Below are 17104 nucleotides of genomic sequence, written 5' to 3' on the forward strand. Positions count from 1 at the left end.
CTGCCTGCTTGGATTGTCATGTATAGAAATCTGTCCAGCAGAATAAAAGTGCATCAGAACACATCATTATATAAAGACATTTTGAAATGTGATTTTGGTACCATAATGTAACTTTCCACAGATGTCCAATGTTATTTCAGGATCTGTTATTCCACAAGGTTGATTTGCAGCGCATGATATTGTACCATCTAAGCTGATATAACTCAGTTCCAGAAGAGAAAAAGTTGAAGCCTATAGCCTACCTGAAATTCTCTTTCTATTTAATGGGATAAGGTAGACACTTCTGCCTAAAAATGTCAACTTGTCTCTCTTTGTTTAGAAGTTGCTACCTTCCATTTCATACTCTGTGTGTATATGTACTAGCATGTAAAGTACTTTGGGGTCCCCTATAATGAAAAAGTTATATAAATGTAAGTTTTTAACAATTAAAATGAAGAGACAAAACACTTGGAATTTTATTTAAAAGCAATACCAACAAACACTATTATTCATCAAGAAATAAGTACAGATTTGTGTTTTTACCAAGATTTATCAGTACTCCATAGTAGAAAAAATTTAAACAAGATCACTGGTTAAAATCCAACCAGCGTCGACATCGGCCAACATCATTATTATCAGAAGGCTTTTTAATTAGAACAGGGTGACTTTTTTGGCCAAAACTTTTTTTGATCAAAAATGCAGATTTGGGTTTAAGGAAACATTTCAAAGTTCTCTACTTTGCCAAATTGGTTTAGTCAGGACAAAACTTTAAAAAAAAAATCATTTTGACATTTTCTTTAAACTAGACATTTTGATTTTTTTTATTCAAAATACGTTTTTGAAATTTATTTGTTTTAAAAATTAAAATAGAAAAACATTTTTAAAAGTTCAGAAACAAAACACTTAGTATGGAGTTGAACAAAAATTGCATTCAACCCCCTCCCCCCCAAAAAATTTATTTTTAGACTTTTGATTCACTGAAAAAAAAATTGTAAATGATTTTGGATGAATCTAAAACAATTTTTTTCATAATTTTTGGAACTTCCAGTGAACCAAAAATCAGCTTTTCACATAATTCTATATTTAATGGTCTGATTGAAATATATTCATGGTCTCAGATCAGATCCCAGTATACAAATTTGTACATCACAAATAAAATAGCACTTATTAGAACTTTTGGCAATCTTAACATGGTGGTTGTATTAAGATTGAATCACCTCCGCCTCACAAAGGTGATAACTCCAGGTTAGCGTTAAAATTTGGTAGAACACTATGGAAAAGTTTAATTTCAGCTGTCCTGTACCTGTCCTATATATACTCAATGTCAGTCTCTGGAGCAGTATGTTTCACAAGTAAATCACACACAAATTATTAAAACAAAAAAGCCCACCATTACATCTGATAGGCTCAAATCTTGCTCTGATAGCTTCAAAACTGAATAATATTTTTCATGTTGTCCTGATTGCCGAGTGATTACTTGCTTTTTTACAAAACAATATTACAATAACAAAATTAATGATGATGGCTTTACAAAAACAAATGTAAAGCAGGTTTTTCTATAATCAAGAGCACTTTTCCACTCTATTTTGGCTTTCCCCAAAGGTGACACTCAAAACAAATTTGAAACTGTGAATTCTCATAGTACTGTTTGGTTCACTGAAGATATCCCAGAACGTACCATTATGATAACACTGTTTCTACAGATGGTAACCTTCGAATGAGGTTTCTAGATTTAAATTAATGTATTCTTTAAAAGAAAAAAAAGAAAAGAGAAATTGAATGTCTTTTCTTGTTTCCTTGTTCAATACCCTGCATGCTTGGTGAGTAGGGATATTCAACCTACTTGCAACCTGTACTTAACTGAACATTTTATTTTTGCTTTTCATTTCATTCGTAGTTTCTGTTAGCTAGTTCTGGTCAGTAAAGAAATAGAAATGTATAAGCAGTTTGATTTGTGAGTGCTCTAGAGAGAAGGATGCAGTTTCTTGTGGGCTCATAGGCAAGAGTGTGGAAACAGAGCAAGGAGACCATATGACCTGCTGGTTTATGGACAAAGACATAACTGTGAGCTGTGATTGTCTGCCAGCTTTGACATTATTTCTGAAAAGCAGATTAGAAATTGCAGTAAGAATCGCTCAGGAACTACGCTAAAAATCAATCTTAAATATTATTTGTATACACATATTGAAGAAAAATTCAAATGTTGAGACTGTAAGTAAAACTTAAAATAAAATTATAAGAATCACATTATTTCTAAAGAAGATACAAAAGATACCCACAGTTTTGAAATATAATATACGGTTACCAGTAACTGGTTTAGTGAACACATTTATATCCAGCAGCACCAAACCTGAACAATAATAGATTCACAGAAAAACTACACTAAAATGATGTCCACAATGTAAAAGAAACAGTGTGTGAAATCTTGGTTCCATTGAGGTCAATAGAAGTTTTGCTATTGACTGGAACCAGGATTTTCCCCAGTATTGAAAACATGCAAGTTTAGACATGCAAATGATGCCTTAGGACCCAGTCTTTCAAAGACATAGGGAGCAGTCACATGAGTGTTTTCATCAACTACTCACTTGAATAAAGTTACTCAAATTTTACAGGATTAGACCCTTTTATTTTAGAGTTTAAAACAAAATTCAGGCCTGGCCAGCATTGTGGCCTATCACATTAGAGATTCAAGTTCCATTCTTAGTCCAGTTCCTTCACTCTTAGTCTAGCTCCCTCCCTCACCCACTCCCTAGTCATCAAGGCTAGTTAAACATTGTTAAAAATTTTACTCAGCCTGCACGCATTAACTGCATAAATCTGCTTGGTTTTAATTTTGAATTGGGCTATGCCGTCCACATTTAATATTTTATTATTGTTTGCATGACATCATTGATTGTGATACTTTAGTCATGTAAAAAGACATGGTCTCTGCCATAGATGTATTATATTTTAAATAAATGTTTTTGGAAATATACAAGTAGATATTAACCTCAAAATGTAGGTGATTGGGATTGAACAGAGACCAGAACTGACAAAATACTGTTCATTTCAAATCCTCCTACATCCACAATAGCTTAATTTTGTGTTTACAGTTTTTGTAACTTTCTTTCTTTATGAATTTCTTATCCTTGTAGAGATTTTGGCATACATGTGCGTTTTGAAATTATTAGATTTGTCAATAGGATTTTGAAACAAATCTTGGATAATCCCCCTCATCCCCTGCCGCTGTCTCCTCAAAATGTGAATTGCCTACTTTCCTGTATTTTCACTTTTTTCCCCCCTGAGTTAAGATTGGTGTTTAACATAATGAAGGTTCTGGAAGGCTTGTTAGAGGATTTCAAAATCAGTAATTGAATATTCAAATTTTGCTTAATAAACAAAATAAAAAGCACATTTTTTCCAATAAATAAACTAATAATTGTCTTGGTTTTTACCTTCTGTGTAAGTCACATTCATAATAGATTATGATAAATTTTGCTGAAAGGGTTAGTTTAATAAATGCAGTTAAGATGCTGATTTATTTTTGAAGCCTGCTAAAATATATTTTTTTTCAAAGACGGATTTATAAAATATGTAATACATCAGTTTCATAGTTGGTTTGAATTAGATACAGATAAAGGTGCAAAATTCATTTTATCATATGTGCATAGCTAGTAGTTCTAATAAATGTATACCAAGTATTTGTATGTAAAGCTTCTTGCGCACACATCAAGGTCACAATTTGAAAATTTGCCCCTGAAAGAAAGTGGTCTAGATTAATCCTGTCTTAAATGAATCTTTAATTGAAGGTTTCAAACTTCATATTGATTTGTAATAAAAAAAGTTAAGCTCTTTCTCACCAAAAATCATTTTTAATATGTTTAAGCAGTTGAAGTATGACCTCCCATACTTGTAAAAAAGGAAAGAAAGGAGGGCAGAAAGGCTTTTCTTGAGGCAGTATTACCAACTCTGTATTGTTGTACATTTCTGTGTATGCATACATCCAGTTTCAATTATCTAGATTATCTAGTAGATTACCTGCTTGTCTTTTTGGGAAGTGGTTGTCCATTATATTTATGCAATTAGATGAGGGAATTTTTCTTTAAAAAGCTTGAATGGGGAGTAATGGTAGTTGCAGTATCATGATGAGATTGCCCAAGTTTCATTTCTGAAATACTGTCACTCACACTTGAGTCCCCATGAAGTGTTCTACAAATAAGTCGGAATACAGTCTTACGAACACTGCTGGACATTAGGAAATACATAACTGGATCTAAACAGCTGTTGAAAGCTGAAAATAAAAGCATTATCTCATTGCATTTGTGAATTATCTCCCTCCAGTTACAAGATGTGTGTTGTAATTGTGATGTAATGTAGACAAATCGGAATATGTGAAATGGTACAAAGCACAGGGTGAAAATAATAAGTACAATGAAGGAATTCCTTGCTGTGGTGCTGTACTTTCCAGCATTGGGAAAATCTGCTCTTTTCTTGGAAATTTTCAGAAGGTTCTCCGCAATTTTAATATACGAAAGTATTAGTAGAAAGAAAACTATCCAAAAGACTGTAGCAAGAATATAGTTTAAAATTGCCTCCATTTTTGCATTCTGTTTATCTCTGTAATGGAAGCACATAGTCGAATTGTATTCTTCCCTCTTAACAGAGTTAGCAACTGTCATTATGAATCCTATTACTGCAATTGCCCACAATATGCAACAGATATATCTGCTTCGTGTAGCTGTTAACATTTTTGGACGTCGTATAGACTTGTTAATTTTTACATAACGATCCACGCTAATTAATCCCAGCAGTATGATGCTAATGTACATGTTCATATAAAATAGGGTTCCTACAATCTTGCAGAAAATCAATCCCAGCATCCATGTGTTTCTGTTAATATGATACAGTATACGGAAGGGGAGGCAGAAGATCAGTAGAAGGTCTGCAATGGCTACGTTAAGCAGGTAAATCTGGATAGAATTTCTTTTGTGATTAATGTAGAAAAAAGCAAACAAGGCTATAATATTGCCAACCAATCCAATAACAAAAATAATAGAGTAAAAAATGATGAAAACAAGAGGCAAAGCGCCTTCATTTATGAGACAGACAGTAGCATTTGGGGTTTCCAAAGAGAAGTTTCTGGTTAGCTCAGTTTGGTAACTCCAGAAGACTTCCTTGTATGAAGAAGAGTTCAGGATCTCAGGTGAAGTTGCCTCCATCGTCTGTTCGAGATTTCTTATACTGTCCTATAAGGATGCAAAGGGAAATACATAAGAGTTGTTCACTATGGTATTAATTTTGTATATTAAGTTAATTTATCATAGGCACGGTCTTAAATCAAATTATTTATGGATGTTTAAAGGCAGCAACAATAGTAGCAAATACAAATATCTATAATTTATTAAGTACCATCAGTTGTGCAGAAGAACTTTCAACCAGATTTCAAAATTATTGAGGCACTTGTATGTTATAGCCTCTTCTTTTCACACTTCCACTGAGTGTGTAAAAGCAGATGCTGATACAAAACTCATGCAAAAGATCGTTTATAGTTATGTTATAATTACTTTTTAAAATATAACTCTTTTGTATGTTGTTTGAAAAACACTTTCTGTGAGGGAGAGGCAAGACAAATTATACTTTCAATGAGCATCTGAGGAAGTGGGTATTCACCCACGAAAGCTCATGCTCCAAAACGTCTGTTAGTCTATAAGGTGCCACAGGATTCTTTGCTGCTTTTACAGATCCAGACTAACACGGCTACCCTCTGATACTATACTTTCAATGTTTTATTTTGTGGTGTATATTTATATTTGTTCCAATAAATGCTGAGTGCTGAGTTATTTTCACACTATCTCTAACTTTGAGTTTGTGGGCCGGGGCAGGAAGCCACAGTAACACCAGAAGACAGAGGCTCAGCCTTGGCTTCACATTAGAGTTAAAAAAAATACTTCTAATAGAAATGTCTGAAATAAGGGTTTTCCTGAAGGGGCAAAACAGCAATGAAAATAATAGAATGATGTACATTTGATCAAATAAGTAATTGACTGATTTCTTCACTTTCGTACTTGATTTGTATTCTACATATTTTGCTAATAACACTATTTAGTCTGTTAAGTTTCTCTTTTGACATTAATTTGTTTGATTGCTAATGGGTTCTTTTGTTTTTGTTTTTTTGCATAAGAACATCTGTCAATATAGAAATTTAAAATACTGGGTTACAGAGTAAATGACAGCTTCATTGAGTTTAGGGTTTGTTTTTTTAAGCCAGATCTTTGGTTTTGATAAACTCACAGTTTTACACTTGTTTGTACTCTTATAACTCTAACAGAACAACAGATTTTGGGGGATAACGGTGGGGGGGGGAGAGTATCCCAAATTGCATCTTACAGTAAACTTTCATCTATGTATTAACTCTTTAAAATATAGAGTATAATTGAATATGGAATACAATTTTAACAGTGCAGGTGGCAACAATATAATACAGAAGAAAAAATCTGAATATTGCTAAGAGCTAATAATATACATAAAGACGTACACTTGAAAGATTCAGAATAATTGAATGGAAGATCTAAAATATTTTTGTATACCATGTTGGCTGTTCTTATGACAATAGTAAGTAATATACTGAAAATGACTTCACACTATGTAAATAATCTTATACAGATTGTAATCTTATTAATATATGTCTATAGTATTGTCATACTGCATTACTTACGCCACAAACTATTGTAAAAGAAGTAGGTTTGATCTAATAGCATGTTTATTGCAATTGTACTTTTCAAGACGATCTTTCACTATGCTAATTTAAGCGCTCTTAGTGGGGGGGAGAACCTTGATACTATGATTTATATAATTAGTTTTTAAGGAAAATAGAGAAGCGAATATTAAGTTACATAAGTATTGCAATCTTTTCATCTGTCAGGGCAAATGCTATCACAGATATCAAATCAGACATAATTTACTTGAATTTTGAAGCTTGTAATTAAATGTTCTAAGTTTCTGAATGGTCACAAGTACCTTTATAATCTATATTAATCTGAAATTTGATTTAGCATATCTTTAATTAAAAGGGAAATACTCACATTCTAATTAGTTACGGACCTCTTCTGCTGACTGTTTTCTAAAACACTGTGAAAGGAAAGAGGAAGATAAAGTGCATGTCTTATTAGAAAGCTATAGAAAAAGCTTCTCTATGATAAGAATCAGCCCAGTCAGCTAGATAAACTTCCCGTGTTGCTGTGGTGATGTTTCTGGCAAAGATTTTTTTTTTGTTTATTAAGGGTTTTTAGAGTTTATATAATTGAGTCATGGTTTAAAATAGTAGTTTTGTTCTTTTGCTGAATCTTAATCAGTTTTTCTGTATATATTGTTTTGTCCAAGGCGCAATACAAGAGTAATTGGACGTTTTGACGTTTGTCTAGAAACTTTTGATGGTTTCCTTCTGGAAAAATAATTAAGGTGCTGTTGGCTTGGATGCATCTGCCTCCAAAATTCTGATAATCAAAAACTACAATACCACATCCATAATTTGATTTGGGTGGGAGTCGAGCTGCCTCTGGAATCTTCAGATTTCAAGTAGGCTAATTAGGAAGCTATATCTTCTTATCAGGGGCTACTATTTTTTCCTTAAGAGTTTGTTTTATATAAAACAATTCATAGGCTTTATGAGAGAGTGCTTCAGGTTCTCTGCCAATATGGCTCCTTTTTGGTGCTCCAATGCCAAAAAGCTGAAATGGTCATTTAACAAGCTATCTGGAGATTCTTCCAACACATGGTTTTTGTAGCCAGGGATAAGAGGGCATGTCTGCAGTATCATTGCACTCCAGCAATCCCCAGCTGCTAAAGCAGCCCTCTTGGGACCTCATGGTCAGCCAGGCAAAACTTAGAACATCCCTGAAGCTGCTCTAAGATGTTTTCTGGCCTTACTGATTCCAGAACTGGGAAACCACAAAGGTAGCATAGAGCCTCATTTGGTTTAATGGGTGTTTTAGTCGCAAAGGAAGGTTGTGAATAAGCTGTAATATAGTTTATACTATTTCTTAACAGAACTTTACCATATACTGATATAGAAACACATCTCAGGGATAAGGGATTGGGAAATGTAGGGTGATACTCCTTGGAGAAGTATTATTGACTGGGATATGGAAGAAGGTGTTTTCTACCATATGTTTTGCTTTTAATATGATCCTGAATTAAACAGACTATTTTATTGTGGTAGAAATTGTTATAATTAGTCCTTATGTGTTTCTAGCCAAAGTAGATTCTTCCTTAGTTGCACTCATCCACAGTTTGTTCAGCCTTGCATATTGGGAGGTTGTGTAGCAGGAGGTCAAGTTCTTTGTAACCACATATGATGACTGATAAATACTCTGTAGTTAGTTTTTATTAAAATACAGCTGGAGCAATAGAAATGACTGTGTAACAAACTGTCCTCTTATTCAACAAATCTGTTCCACGTATGCCAGAGGTTTAAGCAGGTTAATGGCAGTGGCACTAATATTAATTAAGCCAGTCAGGTATTTATTCTATAAGTTCTAACCTTTTCCAGAAGTTTGGTACTAGAGAGCAAGTCCTAGTACATATGGCAATACATTCCTGGAAACCCCAAAATCACCCAAGGGGCTGGGGAGGGATACAGACCTTGTTCATCAGTAGCTTTCAGTTTTTCAATTTCTACTGTAAATTATTCTTCAAAAAGCAATATGTAGTTATGACATTGATCCAGTTAAACATGTTAACCTTAATATGATTGATTTGACAGTTGTGAGGAGATGCAAAAAATCCTCCAAGGGTTCATTGTGCATGAAGAACAATTTATACTCCTGGGGGAATTCTGAAACAAACAATTAAAAATTCTGTGCACAATATTTTAAAATTCTGCATATTTTATTTGTCAAAATAACACCATATAATCATGTCAGTTTCAGTTATTTAGCAACAAAGAGTCCTGTGGCACCAGGGCCGGCTTTAGGCTGATTCGCCCGATTCCTGGGAATCAGGCCCTGCGCTTTAGGCGCCTTTTAAATTTTTTTACTTACCCTGGCTGCGGTCTGCTCCGGGGTCTTCTATGGCCCCGCTCCCCTGACCAAAGCGCAGGGGGAGCGCGGCTGCCCCACAGCCTCGCTCTCTCAGCTGGAGCTCCGGCCGGAGCGCGACAAGCCCCGCGGCCCGGCTGGAGCTTCGGCCGGAGCTCGACAAGCCCTGCGGCCCCGCTCTCCTGGCCAGAGCTCCGGCCGGAGCGCGACAAGCCCCACGGCCCCGCTCTCCTGGCTGGAGCGCAACAAGCCCCGCTGCCCCGCTCCTCTGGCCGGAGCTCCGGGCCCTTTAAATAGCTCCCAGAGCCCTGGGGGAGCAGGGGGCTCTGGGCGCTATTTAAAGGGCCAGGGCTTCAGCTGCCTCTGCCACCCTGGTCCTTTAAATTGCCACCAGAGCCCCGCCGCCCCCATGCATTCCCCAGGGCTCCCATGGCTATTTAAAAGGTCCAGGGCGGGGTAGAAGCAGGGGAACCCTGGGCCCTTTAAATAGCCCCCAGAGCCCTGGGATAGCGGGGGGCTTGGGGGCTTTTTAAAGGGCCGGGGCTCCAGCTGCCTCTGCTGCACCCACTGCCCTGCCCGCACCAGCCCCACCCCCTGCTGCCTGCAACCAGCTCTGTACCCCCTGCCCTCAGCCAGCCCCTACCAAACCCCCTGCCCTGTCTCCAGCCAGCCCCTGCCACACACCCCTGCCTGCACCAGCCCTGCACTGCCCGCACTGCCCTGTCTCCAGCCAACCCCTGCTGCACCCCTCTGCCTGAAGCCAGCCAGTCCCATACTCCTGTCTCCAGCCCTGCCAACCCCTGCTGCACCCCCTGTGGCCCTGCTTGAAGCCAGCCCGTCCCACACTCCCCTGTCTCCAGCCAGCCCCTCACCCCTTGCCCTGCCTGCAGCCAGCCCCTACCTCCAGTCAGCCCCTGCCCTGCCTTGAACCAGCCCCATGTCCACTGCTGCCCTGCAGTTCCCAGGCCAGTAACCTGCACACCTGCTTCAATGAGGGGGGCAGGAAGCAGCAGGGACCCACACATGTGCACACCCCCAGGGAGTGGCGAGGACCCACACATGTGAAACGGCTGTCATTAATAACCAATCAACAGCATATATGATGCAATGTACATAATATACAATTTTATTATTTATATAGTTATGGAAAGTAAATAATACATGGAAGAAATGGAAGGCTTTTTTTTACACTTTTTTCTTTTTAAGTTATGCCTGCCAGAGCCCTGCCGAAAGTGTTCGAATTGGGCCCCGCACTTCCTAAAGCCGGCCCTGTGTGGCACCTTATAGACTAACAGATGTATTGGAGCATAAGCTATCATTGGTGAATACCCACTTCATCAGACGCATGTAATGGAAATTCCTTTCCATTACATGCATCTGACAAAGTGGGTATTCAGCCACGAAAGCTTATGCTCCAATACATCTGTGTCTGTAAGGTGCCACAGGACTCTTTGTCGCTTTTTACAGATCCACACTAACATGGCTACCCCTCTGATACACAATTATTTAGGTAAGTTATTTCAAAATACCTGTCAGCAACTATGTTTGTAACAATACAGACACACAAAAGTTCCCCCAGAAATAGAGAGTTAAAGAAACCCCCATGATAAACCACTTCATGTTTCTCTGCCCCCTCCCTCCCAGAGCCCAGGCAGGGGGTCAGACACCCGCACCTCCTACCCTCCAGAGCTCAGCTGCAGGGCTGCCCCCCAGCCCAGACACGCATCCACTACCCTCTCAAAGCCCAGGGATCCTGAGGGAGAAACAGCCTAATGCTGGGTTCCAGGCTTGTATAGAGTTTCCTGCATGCTGCCGCCTTTCTGCAGGGCAGGGAACTGCAGTTTCTAGGAACCCTCTAGCTCCCTCCCCCTCCCACCAGCTGTTTCTTCTGTTGGGGAGCTGGGCTCTGATGGACCCAGTGGCTCCCTAGTGGTGGCCAGCAGCTCTGCAGCCCATTTCTGTGGCGGAGGAGAAAATTCTGCACAGAACATTAATTCTGTGCAAACTCTGCATTGCTCAATGTCACAGAATTCCCCCAGGGATAAACTTAGCTAGATGTATTAAATCCTGGCTGCTGTTTCATAGCAGGTTATATATGTGTGTGTGTGTATGGGCTGTCAAGCAATTAAAAAAATTAATTGTGATTCATCGCACTGTTAAACAATAATAGTATACCATTTATTTAAATATTTTTGATGTTTTCTACATTTTCAAATATATTAATTTCAATTAAAATAGAGACTCCAAATAAGAATTTTGTAGTTCTTATGCTCACTTTATATTTATTTTTGATTACAAGTATTTGCACTGTAAAAAAAACAAAAGAAATAGTATTTTTCAATTCACCTAATACAAGTATTGTAGTGCAGTCTTTTTATCACGAAACTTGAGCTTACAAATGTAGAATTACTGAAGCATGAAGGGGCATACGAATGTTCAGCATATCTGACATGTAAATATCTTGCAATGCCAGCTACAAAAGTGCCATGCAACTGCCTATTCTCACTTTCTGGTGATATTGTAAATAAGAACAGGGCAGCATTATCTCCTGTAAATGTAAACAAACTTGTTTGTCTTAGCGATTGGCTGAACATGGAGGAGGATTGAGTGGACTTGTAGGCTCTAAAGTTTTACATTGTTTTATTTTTGAGTGCAGTTATGTAACAAAAAAAAATCTACATTTGTAATTTGCACTTTCATGACAAAGACATTGCACTACAGTACTTGTGTGAGGTGAATTGAAAAATACCATTTTGTTTATCATTTTTACAGTACAAATATTTATAATAAAAATAATACACACTTTGATTTCAGTAACACAGAATATAATATATGTGAAAATGTAGAAAAACATCCAAAACGAATAAATTTCAATTGATATTCTATTGTTTAACAGTGTCATTAAACAGATTAATTGTGATTAATTTTTTAATCAACAACCTATATATATTTTTTTTTGCGTTGATACACAAAGATTCCCTAAACTCCTGCCCCAATATAGTTGCATAATAGTATTAATTCCTGTATTTTCCATCTCAATATTACTGTTGGTATGAATTGTGGAAGAGTAGAAGCACAAATGCCATACAGGGAATCCGTGTCAACACCCAAGTTGTTTTTTTATTTTTTCCCCAAGGTCACTATTTGCTAGCTATCTCATACAGGCAGCTTGCTTCCCTTTTGCAGGTTGAAATTTGTGCTGGTTATGTTGGGATGGGCTTGAGCTCCAAAAGAAGGTTATTTTGTTTATGTAAAACATAAGGTCTCACAGAGACGGGATGTTTCTGCTGGAGAACTGGAGCCACATCCTGCTGAAGAAGTTGGCAGACTTTCATGAAGTTCTTATTCCTCATATTGTCGTGACTTCAGGCTGTGTTCTCTCTGACTACTAACTAGCCCTGATGAGGCCTTGCTGTGTTAAGGCAAGACCAGAGGGAAACCAGCAAGGGGTGAGGTGCTTATGCTGTACCAAAATAAAAGTTTGAAATGAAGAAGTAAAAAGATGCCAAAGTGGACTCCATTCAACACACACAAACTTAAGCTTCTTTTTGATATATTACAAAGATATTTTCAGTTCTTCAAGCAGGTTGTATTTTTTTGGTATAATCATGTCTGCTGGGTTTTCTCTTTTCAGCCACACTGCGTGCTACTTGCTTCGAAGGAGAATTCAGCACCCGTAAAGCTTGGTGGTTTTGGGGTAGCTATTCAGTTAGGGGAGTCTGGACTAGTAGCTGGAGGTAAGAATTTTATTTTGTGTTTAGCCTTCAAAACCTTATGCTGAGTGTGTGTGGTGTGTGTATAGTGCTATAGCATTAAAAATGTACATTTCCAAGAGGAACATGCCCTACAAATTAAAAATTCTGCATACTAAAATGTTTGCAGGCTCATGCGCTAAAGGTTTTATGAACTTTATAAACACATACTTGATCAGTCTAAATTATTAATTCATTAATAGTATACCTATATTTATTGTGTAAATATAAAGAGAAATTCCCTTAAAAATTACAAGTGTAATTGCTTTAATCAAGTTACAACTGAAAAAATCAGAAATTCTTCCATATCAGTATGTCCTTTCATCACAGGTGACACACAAAAAGAAACAAAACTGACATTAACATTGAAATTAAGGCCAAGGAAATTGAATTAAGGATTACTATAGCAACCTTAATGTTGCTCTGTTCTGCCTAGGTGTTATAACACCTACAGTTTCCTCTCACATATTGTGGTCACATGAGTTATAACCTGTGGATCTTTATAAATTATAATGCTGTAGTATGGGTATTGCATTCGAGTCTATTTCTTGATACATATATATTTACTGACAGAATGCTTACATTTTTCTGTGAATTTTATTTCCTCTAGCTACCTTCCATATTGTTCCAGACAATAGGGTTATGCGATATTCAGCCTGCACAGATGAAGACCCAATCAGTTTTCTGATGACTTCATTGCCAGGGTAGGGGATTGGTGCCAAGGATTTCATTAGGTTTTCTTTCTACAACAGGGGAGCAGTTGCACTTCACCTCCAAGCTTCTTGAAGTGCTGCCTCAACTTTCTCTCCTCTAATGCTTGAATGGATCTGTTGCAATCTGGCTTCTGTACACACCACTGATACCAACAAGCATCAGTCTCTTCTGGATGTGTCTGAGATCCTCTTCTCTGTACTTGTCCTTCTGAGCCATTGTTATTGAATAAGATAATTATTCCCTTCTGCTCCATTTGCTTTTTTCCTGAGCTTTTTATGTCTTTGTGCTCTCTGGGTTTTCACCTTTTCCAGCAGCTTCTTCTGCATCTCTGCTTCTTCCCCTTTTTCAGTGATATTTCTCGAGTTTCTAGTTTTGATTCTTTCCTTTTCCTCCTCTGTCGCTGAGTGACTTTATCCACTCCTTTTGTTTCAGCTATCATTACAGTGCTGCTGGTCTTACGTGCCTGGCTCCTTCAGACATCTACTCCTGGATGTCCAACCGTTATCCCAAGCTCCACCTGACAAAAACTGAATTTCTCCCAAAGGTTCTTTTGCCCTTCCCTTTTCTGTCACCATATATAATTCTATTATTCACCCATGACTGAGGCACTCAGCCTCGTGTGATATCTTCATCCCCTATCATTCCTTCTCCCTGTGTTGCTACTGTTTTTAAATCCTGTTCATGGCTGTTTTGAAGCCTCTCTAAAATCTGGCCTCCTTAATTCCCAGTGTGAAAATCTTCTTCTGTCTTGGTCGTAGTTTGCCACATTTAGCTTTTTTGCTGGCATCCCCTCACAACCAGCTTCAAACTCAAATCTGCTTCTCTTCCTCCTCTTCTTCACCTTCCAAGACCCTACAAAACTTTACTACACCTATGTATATAGTATCAAGTCTTACTTGTCCTACTTCTCCCAAGTTTCCCTCCTTAAGAGACTCCTTATCTTTCTCCTCTCATCTTCATGCCCTCTTTCATCGTGTTCCTTATTATTTGAACAGCATTCCTCACGTCTGGCAAACAATCCTCTTCCTCCTCCAGAAATCTTTCCTTAAAGCATACTTTTTCACAAAATTTTGGAAGGATGACTTCTGCAAGAATTCTTCTCTTCAACCTTACATCATCCAGATTATCTACCTGCGTATTTGTTCAGAGTTTAGTATGCTGTCAGCACTCATCAATAAGCTCTATTTGTTCTTCTAGTTTTATGTATTGTAAATAAGTTTTGTTTTGTAACTTTAAAAAAAAGTTTCTTCACTCCTCATCTGTCAGGAGTCTCCTGTATGAATTATGGGAGCTAGAGACTTTATAGAAGAACAGGGAATTTATCAGCAGCATATCACCAGTTCCAACTTTGCAGTCACAGATGTAATTTTGAAATAGAAAGTTGTAGTTTCTTGAGTTCAAAAACGAACTCTGTTTCACATAAACAGTTAAAAATTATATTTCTCCTCAGCTGCAGAATGCTATGTATGTGCTGATTTTTTTTTTCAGCCAAATTTTTTTTAAGTATTGTTGACTTAGGCAATACAGTCCCCACACTTTCTTGCTTCTGCTGGCTTTAGAAACTCTGTGTGTTCTGGCCTGTAGTGGTCTTCAGTAAATCTTTAAAATGTGCAGTAGCAGAATTGCTGCAGATGCTAGATGCTCACTGACATTCACAGATCCATAGGGAAGCAGCAGAAACCAGTACCATATATACTGCATGCTTGTCTACATGAGGAAATTTACTGACGGAACTATGCTGGTATAATTATACCAGTAAAACTCCCCAGGTGGACATTCGTATTCTGCGATGAGTGCCTTTTTCCAGGGTATGTGTACGCTGCCCACATTACAGCGCGGCTGTGGCAGCGCTGTGACTTAGGCAATATAGACATGTTTTATCACCAGGAGAGCTCTCCCCCAGTGATTTTAAAAAACAACACCCTGAGCAAGCTATTTGTCCTGGCACTTTTCAGCGCTAAAACTTTTGTCGCTCGGGGGGGTGTTTTTTCCACACCTCTGAATGACAAAAGTTTTAGCGCTGAAAGTGGCAATGTAGACACAGCCCCAGTTTACCTTGTCACTTTAAAAGTGGTATAAGATAAACCACTGTAACTGCAGTGGTGTAAACTACCCTATACCAGAATAAGTATAGCAGTATAATTATACTGGTATAGTTCTGCCAGTAAATTTTCCCATGTAGACAAGCAGTTGTTCAAAAACCCCTCATTTTACTTGTAGATCAGTATTTTTGCAGTGATTTCTCTAAAATATATATATAAATATATACATTTGAGTTCTTCATGGGAAAGTACCTGTTTTCTCTACATTTTTTACAGTGACATGTCTGTATCTGACAAGCCCAAATTGCAATCAGTCCAGAAGAACACAGTTGGAGAGAGCAGTTACTTCCTCAATAATCTATTAAGCTTGCCTTCGAAGGAATCATTTTTACTTTAGTAAGGCCTTGAATCTATACTGTTACCAAAAAGAAACTTTGTACAACTGTAAAGGATTTTTTAAAAACAATTCTATAATTCTACTGGTCAAGACAGTAAATTCAGTTTCCAGGTACTTGAGATCAGGCCAGGCTTTCACACTCAAAATTCTTCCACTTCTTAAGTTAGAGTCCCTTTTGCTTTGTTTGGAGGAGCCTCATCCAGCTAATTCATCCTTTCAAGCTGACAAAGCATCATTAACATAAAAGCCTGTGAGGACGTTAACACTGGACAAGTGCGTACTGGAGATAATTAACAAAAAAATTCACTCAAGAATTTTTAGAAACACAGCTATGCAATTTATTCAACTCTCAAGTCACCCGAGATTATTTTTAAGAGTCTGACCATTAAGGACACAGTACAAAATCTTTTGGACATGGAAGTCATAGTTCATTTCGCACTGGGCCAAAAAGAAATGTGTGGAAATACCAGTGTGCTCCCGTTAGTGCCATTAGGAAGAAGCAAGATATATTGTGTTCTGAATTCACATTAAACCAAGATGAAATTTTCTCTGTATAGAGAATACATATGGATTGTCATACTTTGTGAATAGCAGGCTACTTTCATAGAGGAAGATGTCTGTCAATATGTTGGGAACAGTTCAACATATCTGCATGGTTACAATGTGATAGGGGAGGCAGGTGGAACATAGCAGGTTAGTGGTTACATGGATGTAAACTCACATCCTTGTGATCTCTGCTTCTTTTCTAGGAAAGGTGTTCAATATTATAATTGTCAGTTCTTTGGAGTTGTCTCTCAAAATACTTTCAATGATGTATGTTTTCAGAAGCAGTAACTGTAGATCAGATAGAAACACGTCTTGACTTTCAAGTCCCCAGGTCTTTCAAGGAGGGTATGGTGTAAAAGTATGACAGAAAAGAAGCACTGAGTCTGCCAGTGATTTTTTTTTTCACTTAGCTTATGTATTTTCTCTGAGGTTTAGCTAGTACCATTAACAAAAATAGATAAGTGCAAAGAAGATAAACATATTGGTAGTTCTGCACTGGCTACAGAGGTCTTAAAACTCAATGTTCATCTGGATAACAATTCCATTCACTTTGTTACTAGGAAACAATCTTCAAGGCCAGTTGTGCCATCCCAGTCCAGTACTGATCTTGTTCAAGGCATGACTACTAAATATTAGTTACCTAAGAGAGCTTTCCCCAGG

General features: G+C 37.7%; 2 protein-coding genes across 14 annotated transcripts in view; one reads left to right on the plus strand and one right to left on the minus strand.

Moving 5' to 3' along the window:
* Nucleotides 1–17104, plus strand: part of CASK (calcium/calmodulin dependent serine protein kinase) — a 410527-nt gene that overhangs the window by 254359 nt on the left and 139064 nt on the right. For 12 of the 13 annotated variants that reach the window (XM_050936496.1, XM_050936500.1, XM_050936495.1 and 9 more), the window contains one exon: nucleotides 12628–12730. In XM_050936496.1, coding sequence (XP_050792453.1) covers nucleotides 12628–12730 — 103 coding nt within the window. Of the gene's footprint in view, nucleotides 1–12627; nucleotides 12731–17104 lie in introns of those variants that run through there. The other variant, XM_050936509.1, reaches the window with a different exon arrangement.
* Nucleotides 967–7098, minus strand: GPR34 (G protein-coupled receptor 34). The gene is made up of 2 exons (XM_050936671.1): nucleotides 7041–7098; nucleotides 967–5204 (listed from the first exon to the last, which is right to left on the minus strand). Exon 2 carries the CDS (start codon nucleotides 5175–5177, stop codon nucleotides 4041–4043), a length of 1137 nt encoding a protein of 378 aa, XP_050792628.1. The 5' UTR covers nucleotides 5178–5204; nucleotides 7041–7098; the 3' UTR covers nucleotides 967–4040.

This window comes from Gopherus flavomarginatus, chromosome 1, assembly GCF_025201925.1.
Source record: "Gopherus flavomarginatus isolate rGopFla2 chromosome 1, rGopFla2.mat.asm, whole genome shotgun sequence".
Classification (NCBI taxonomy): Eukaryota; Metazoa; Chordata; order Testudines; family Testudinidae; genus Gopherus; species Gopherus flavomarginatus.

Coding starts and splice junctions, on each gene's coding strand:
- GPR34 (XM_050936671.1), bottom strand. CDS start 5,177: ATGGAGGCAACTTCACCTGAGATCCTGAACTCTTCTTCATACAAGGAA.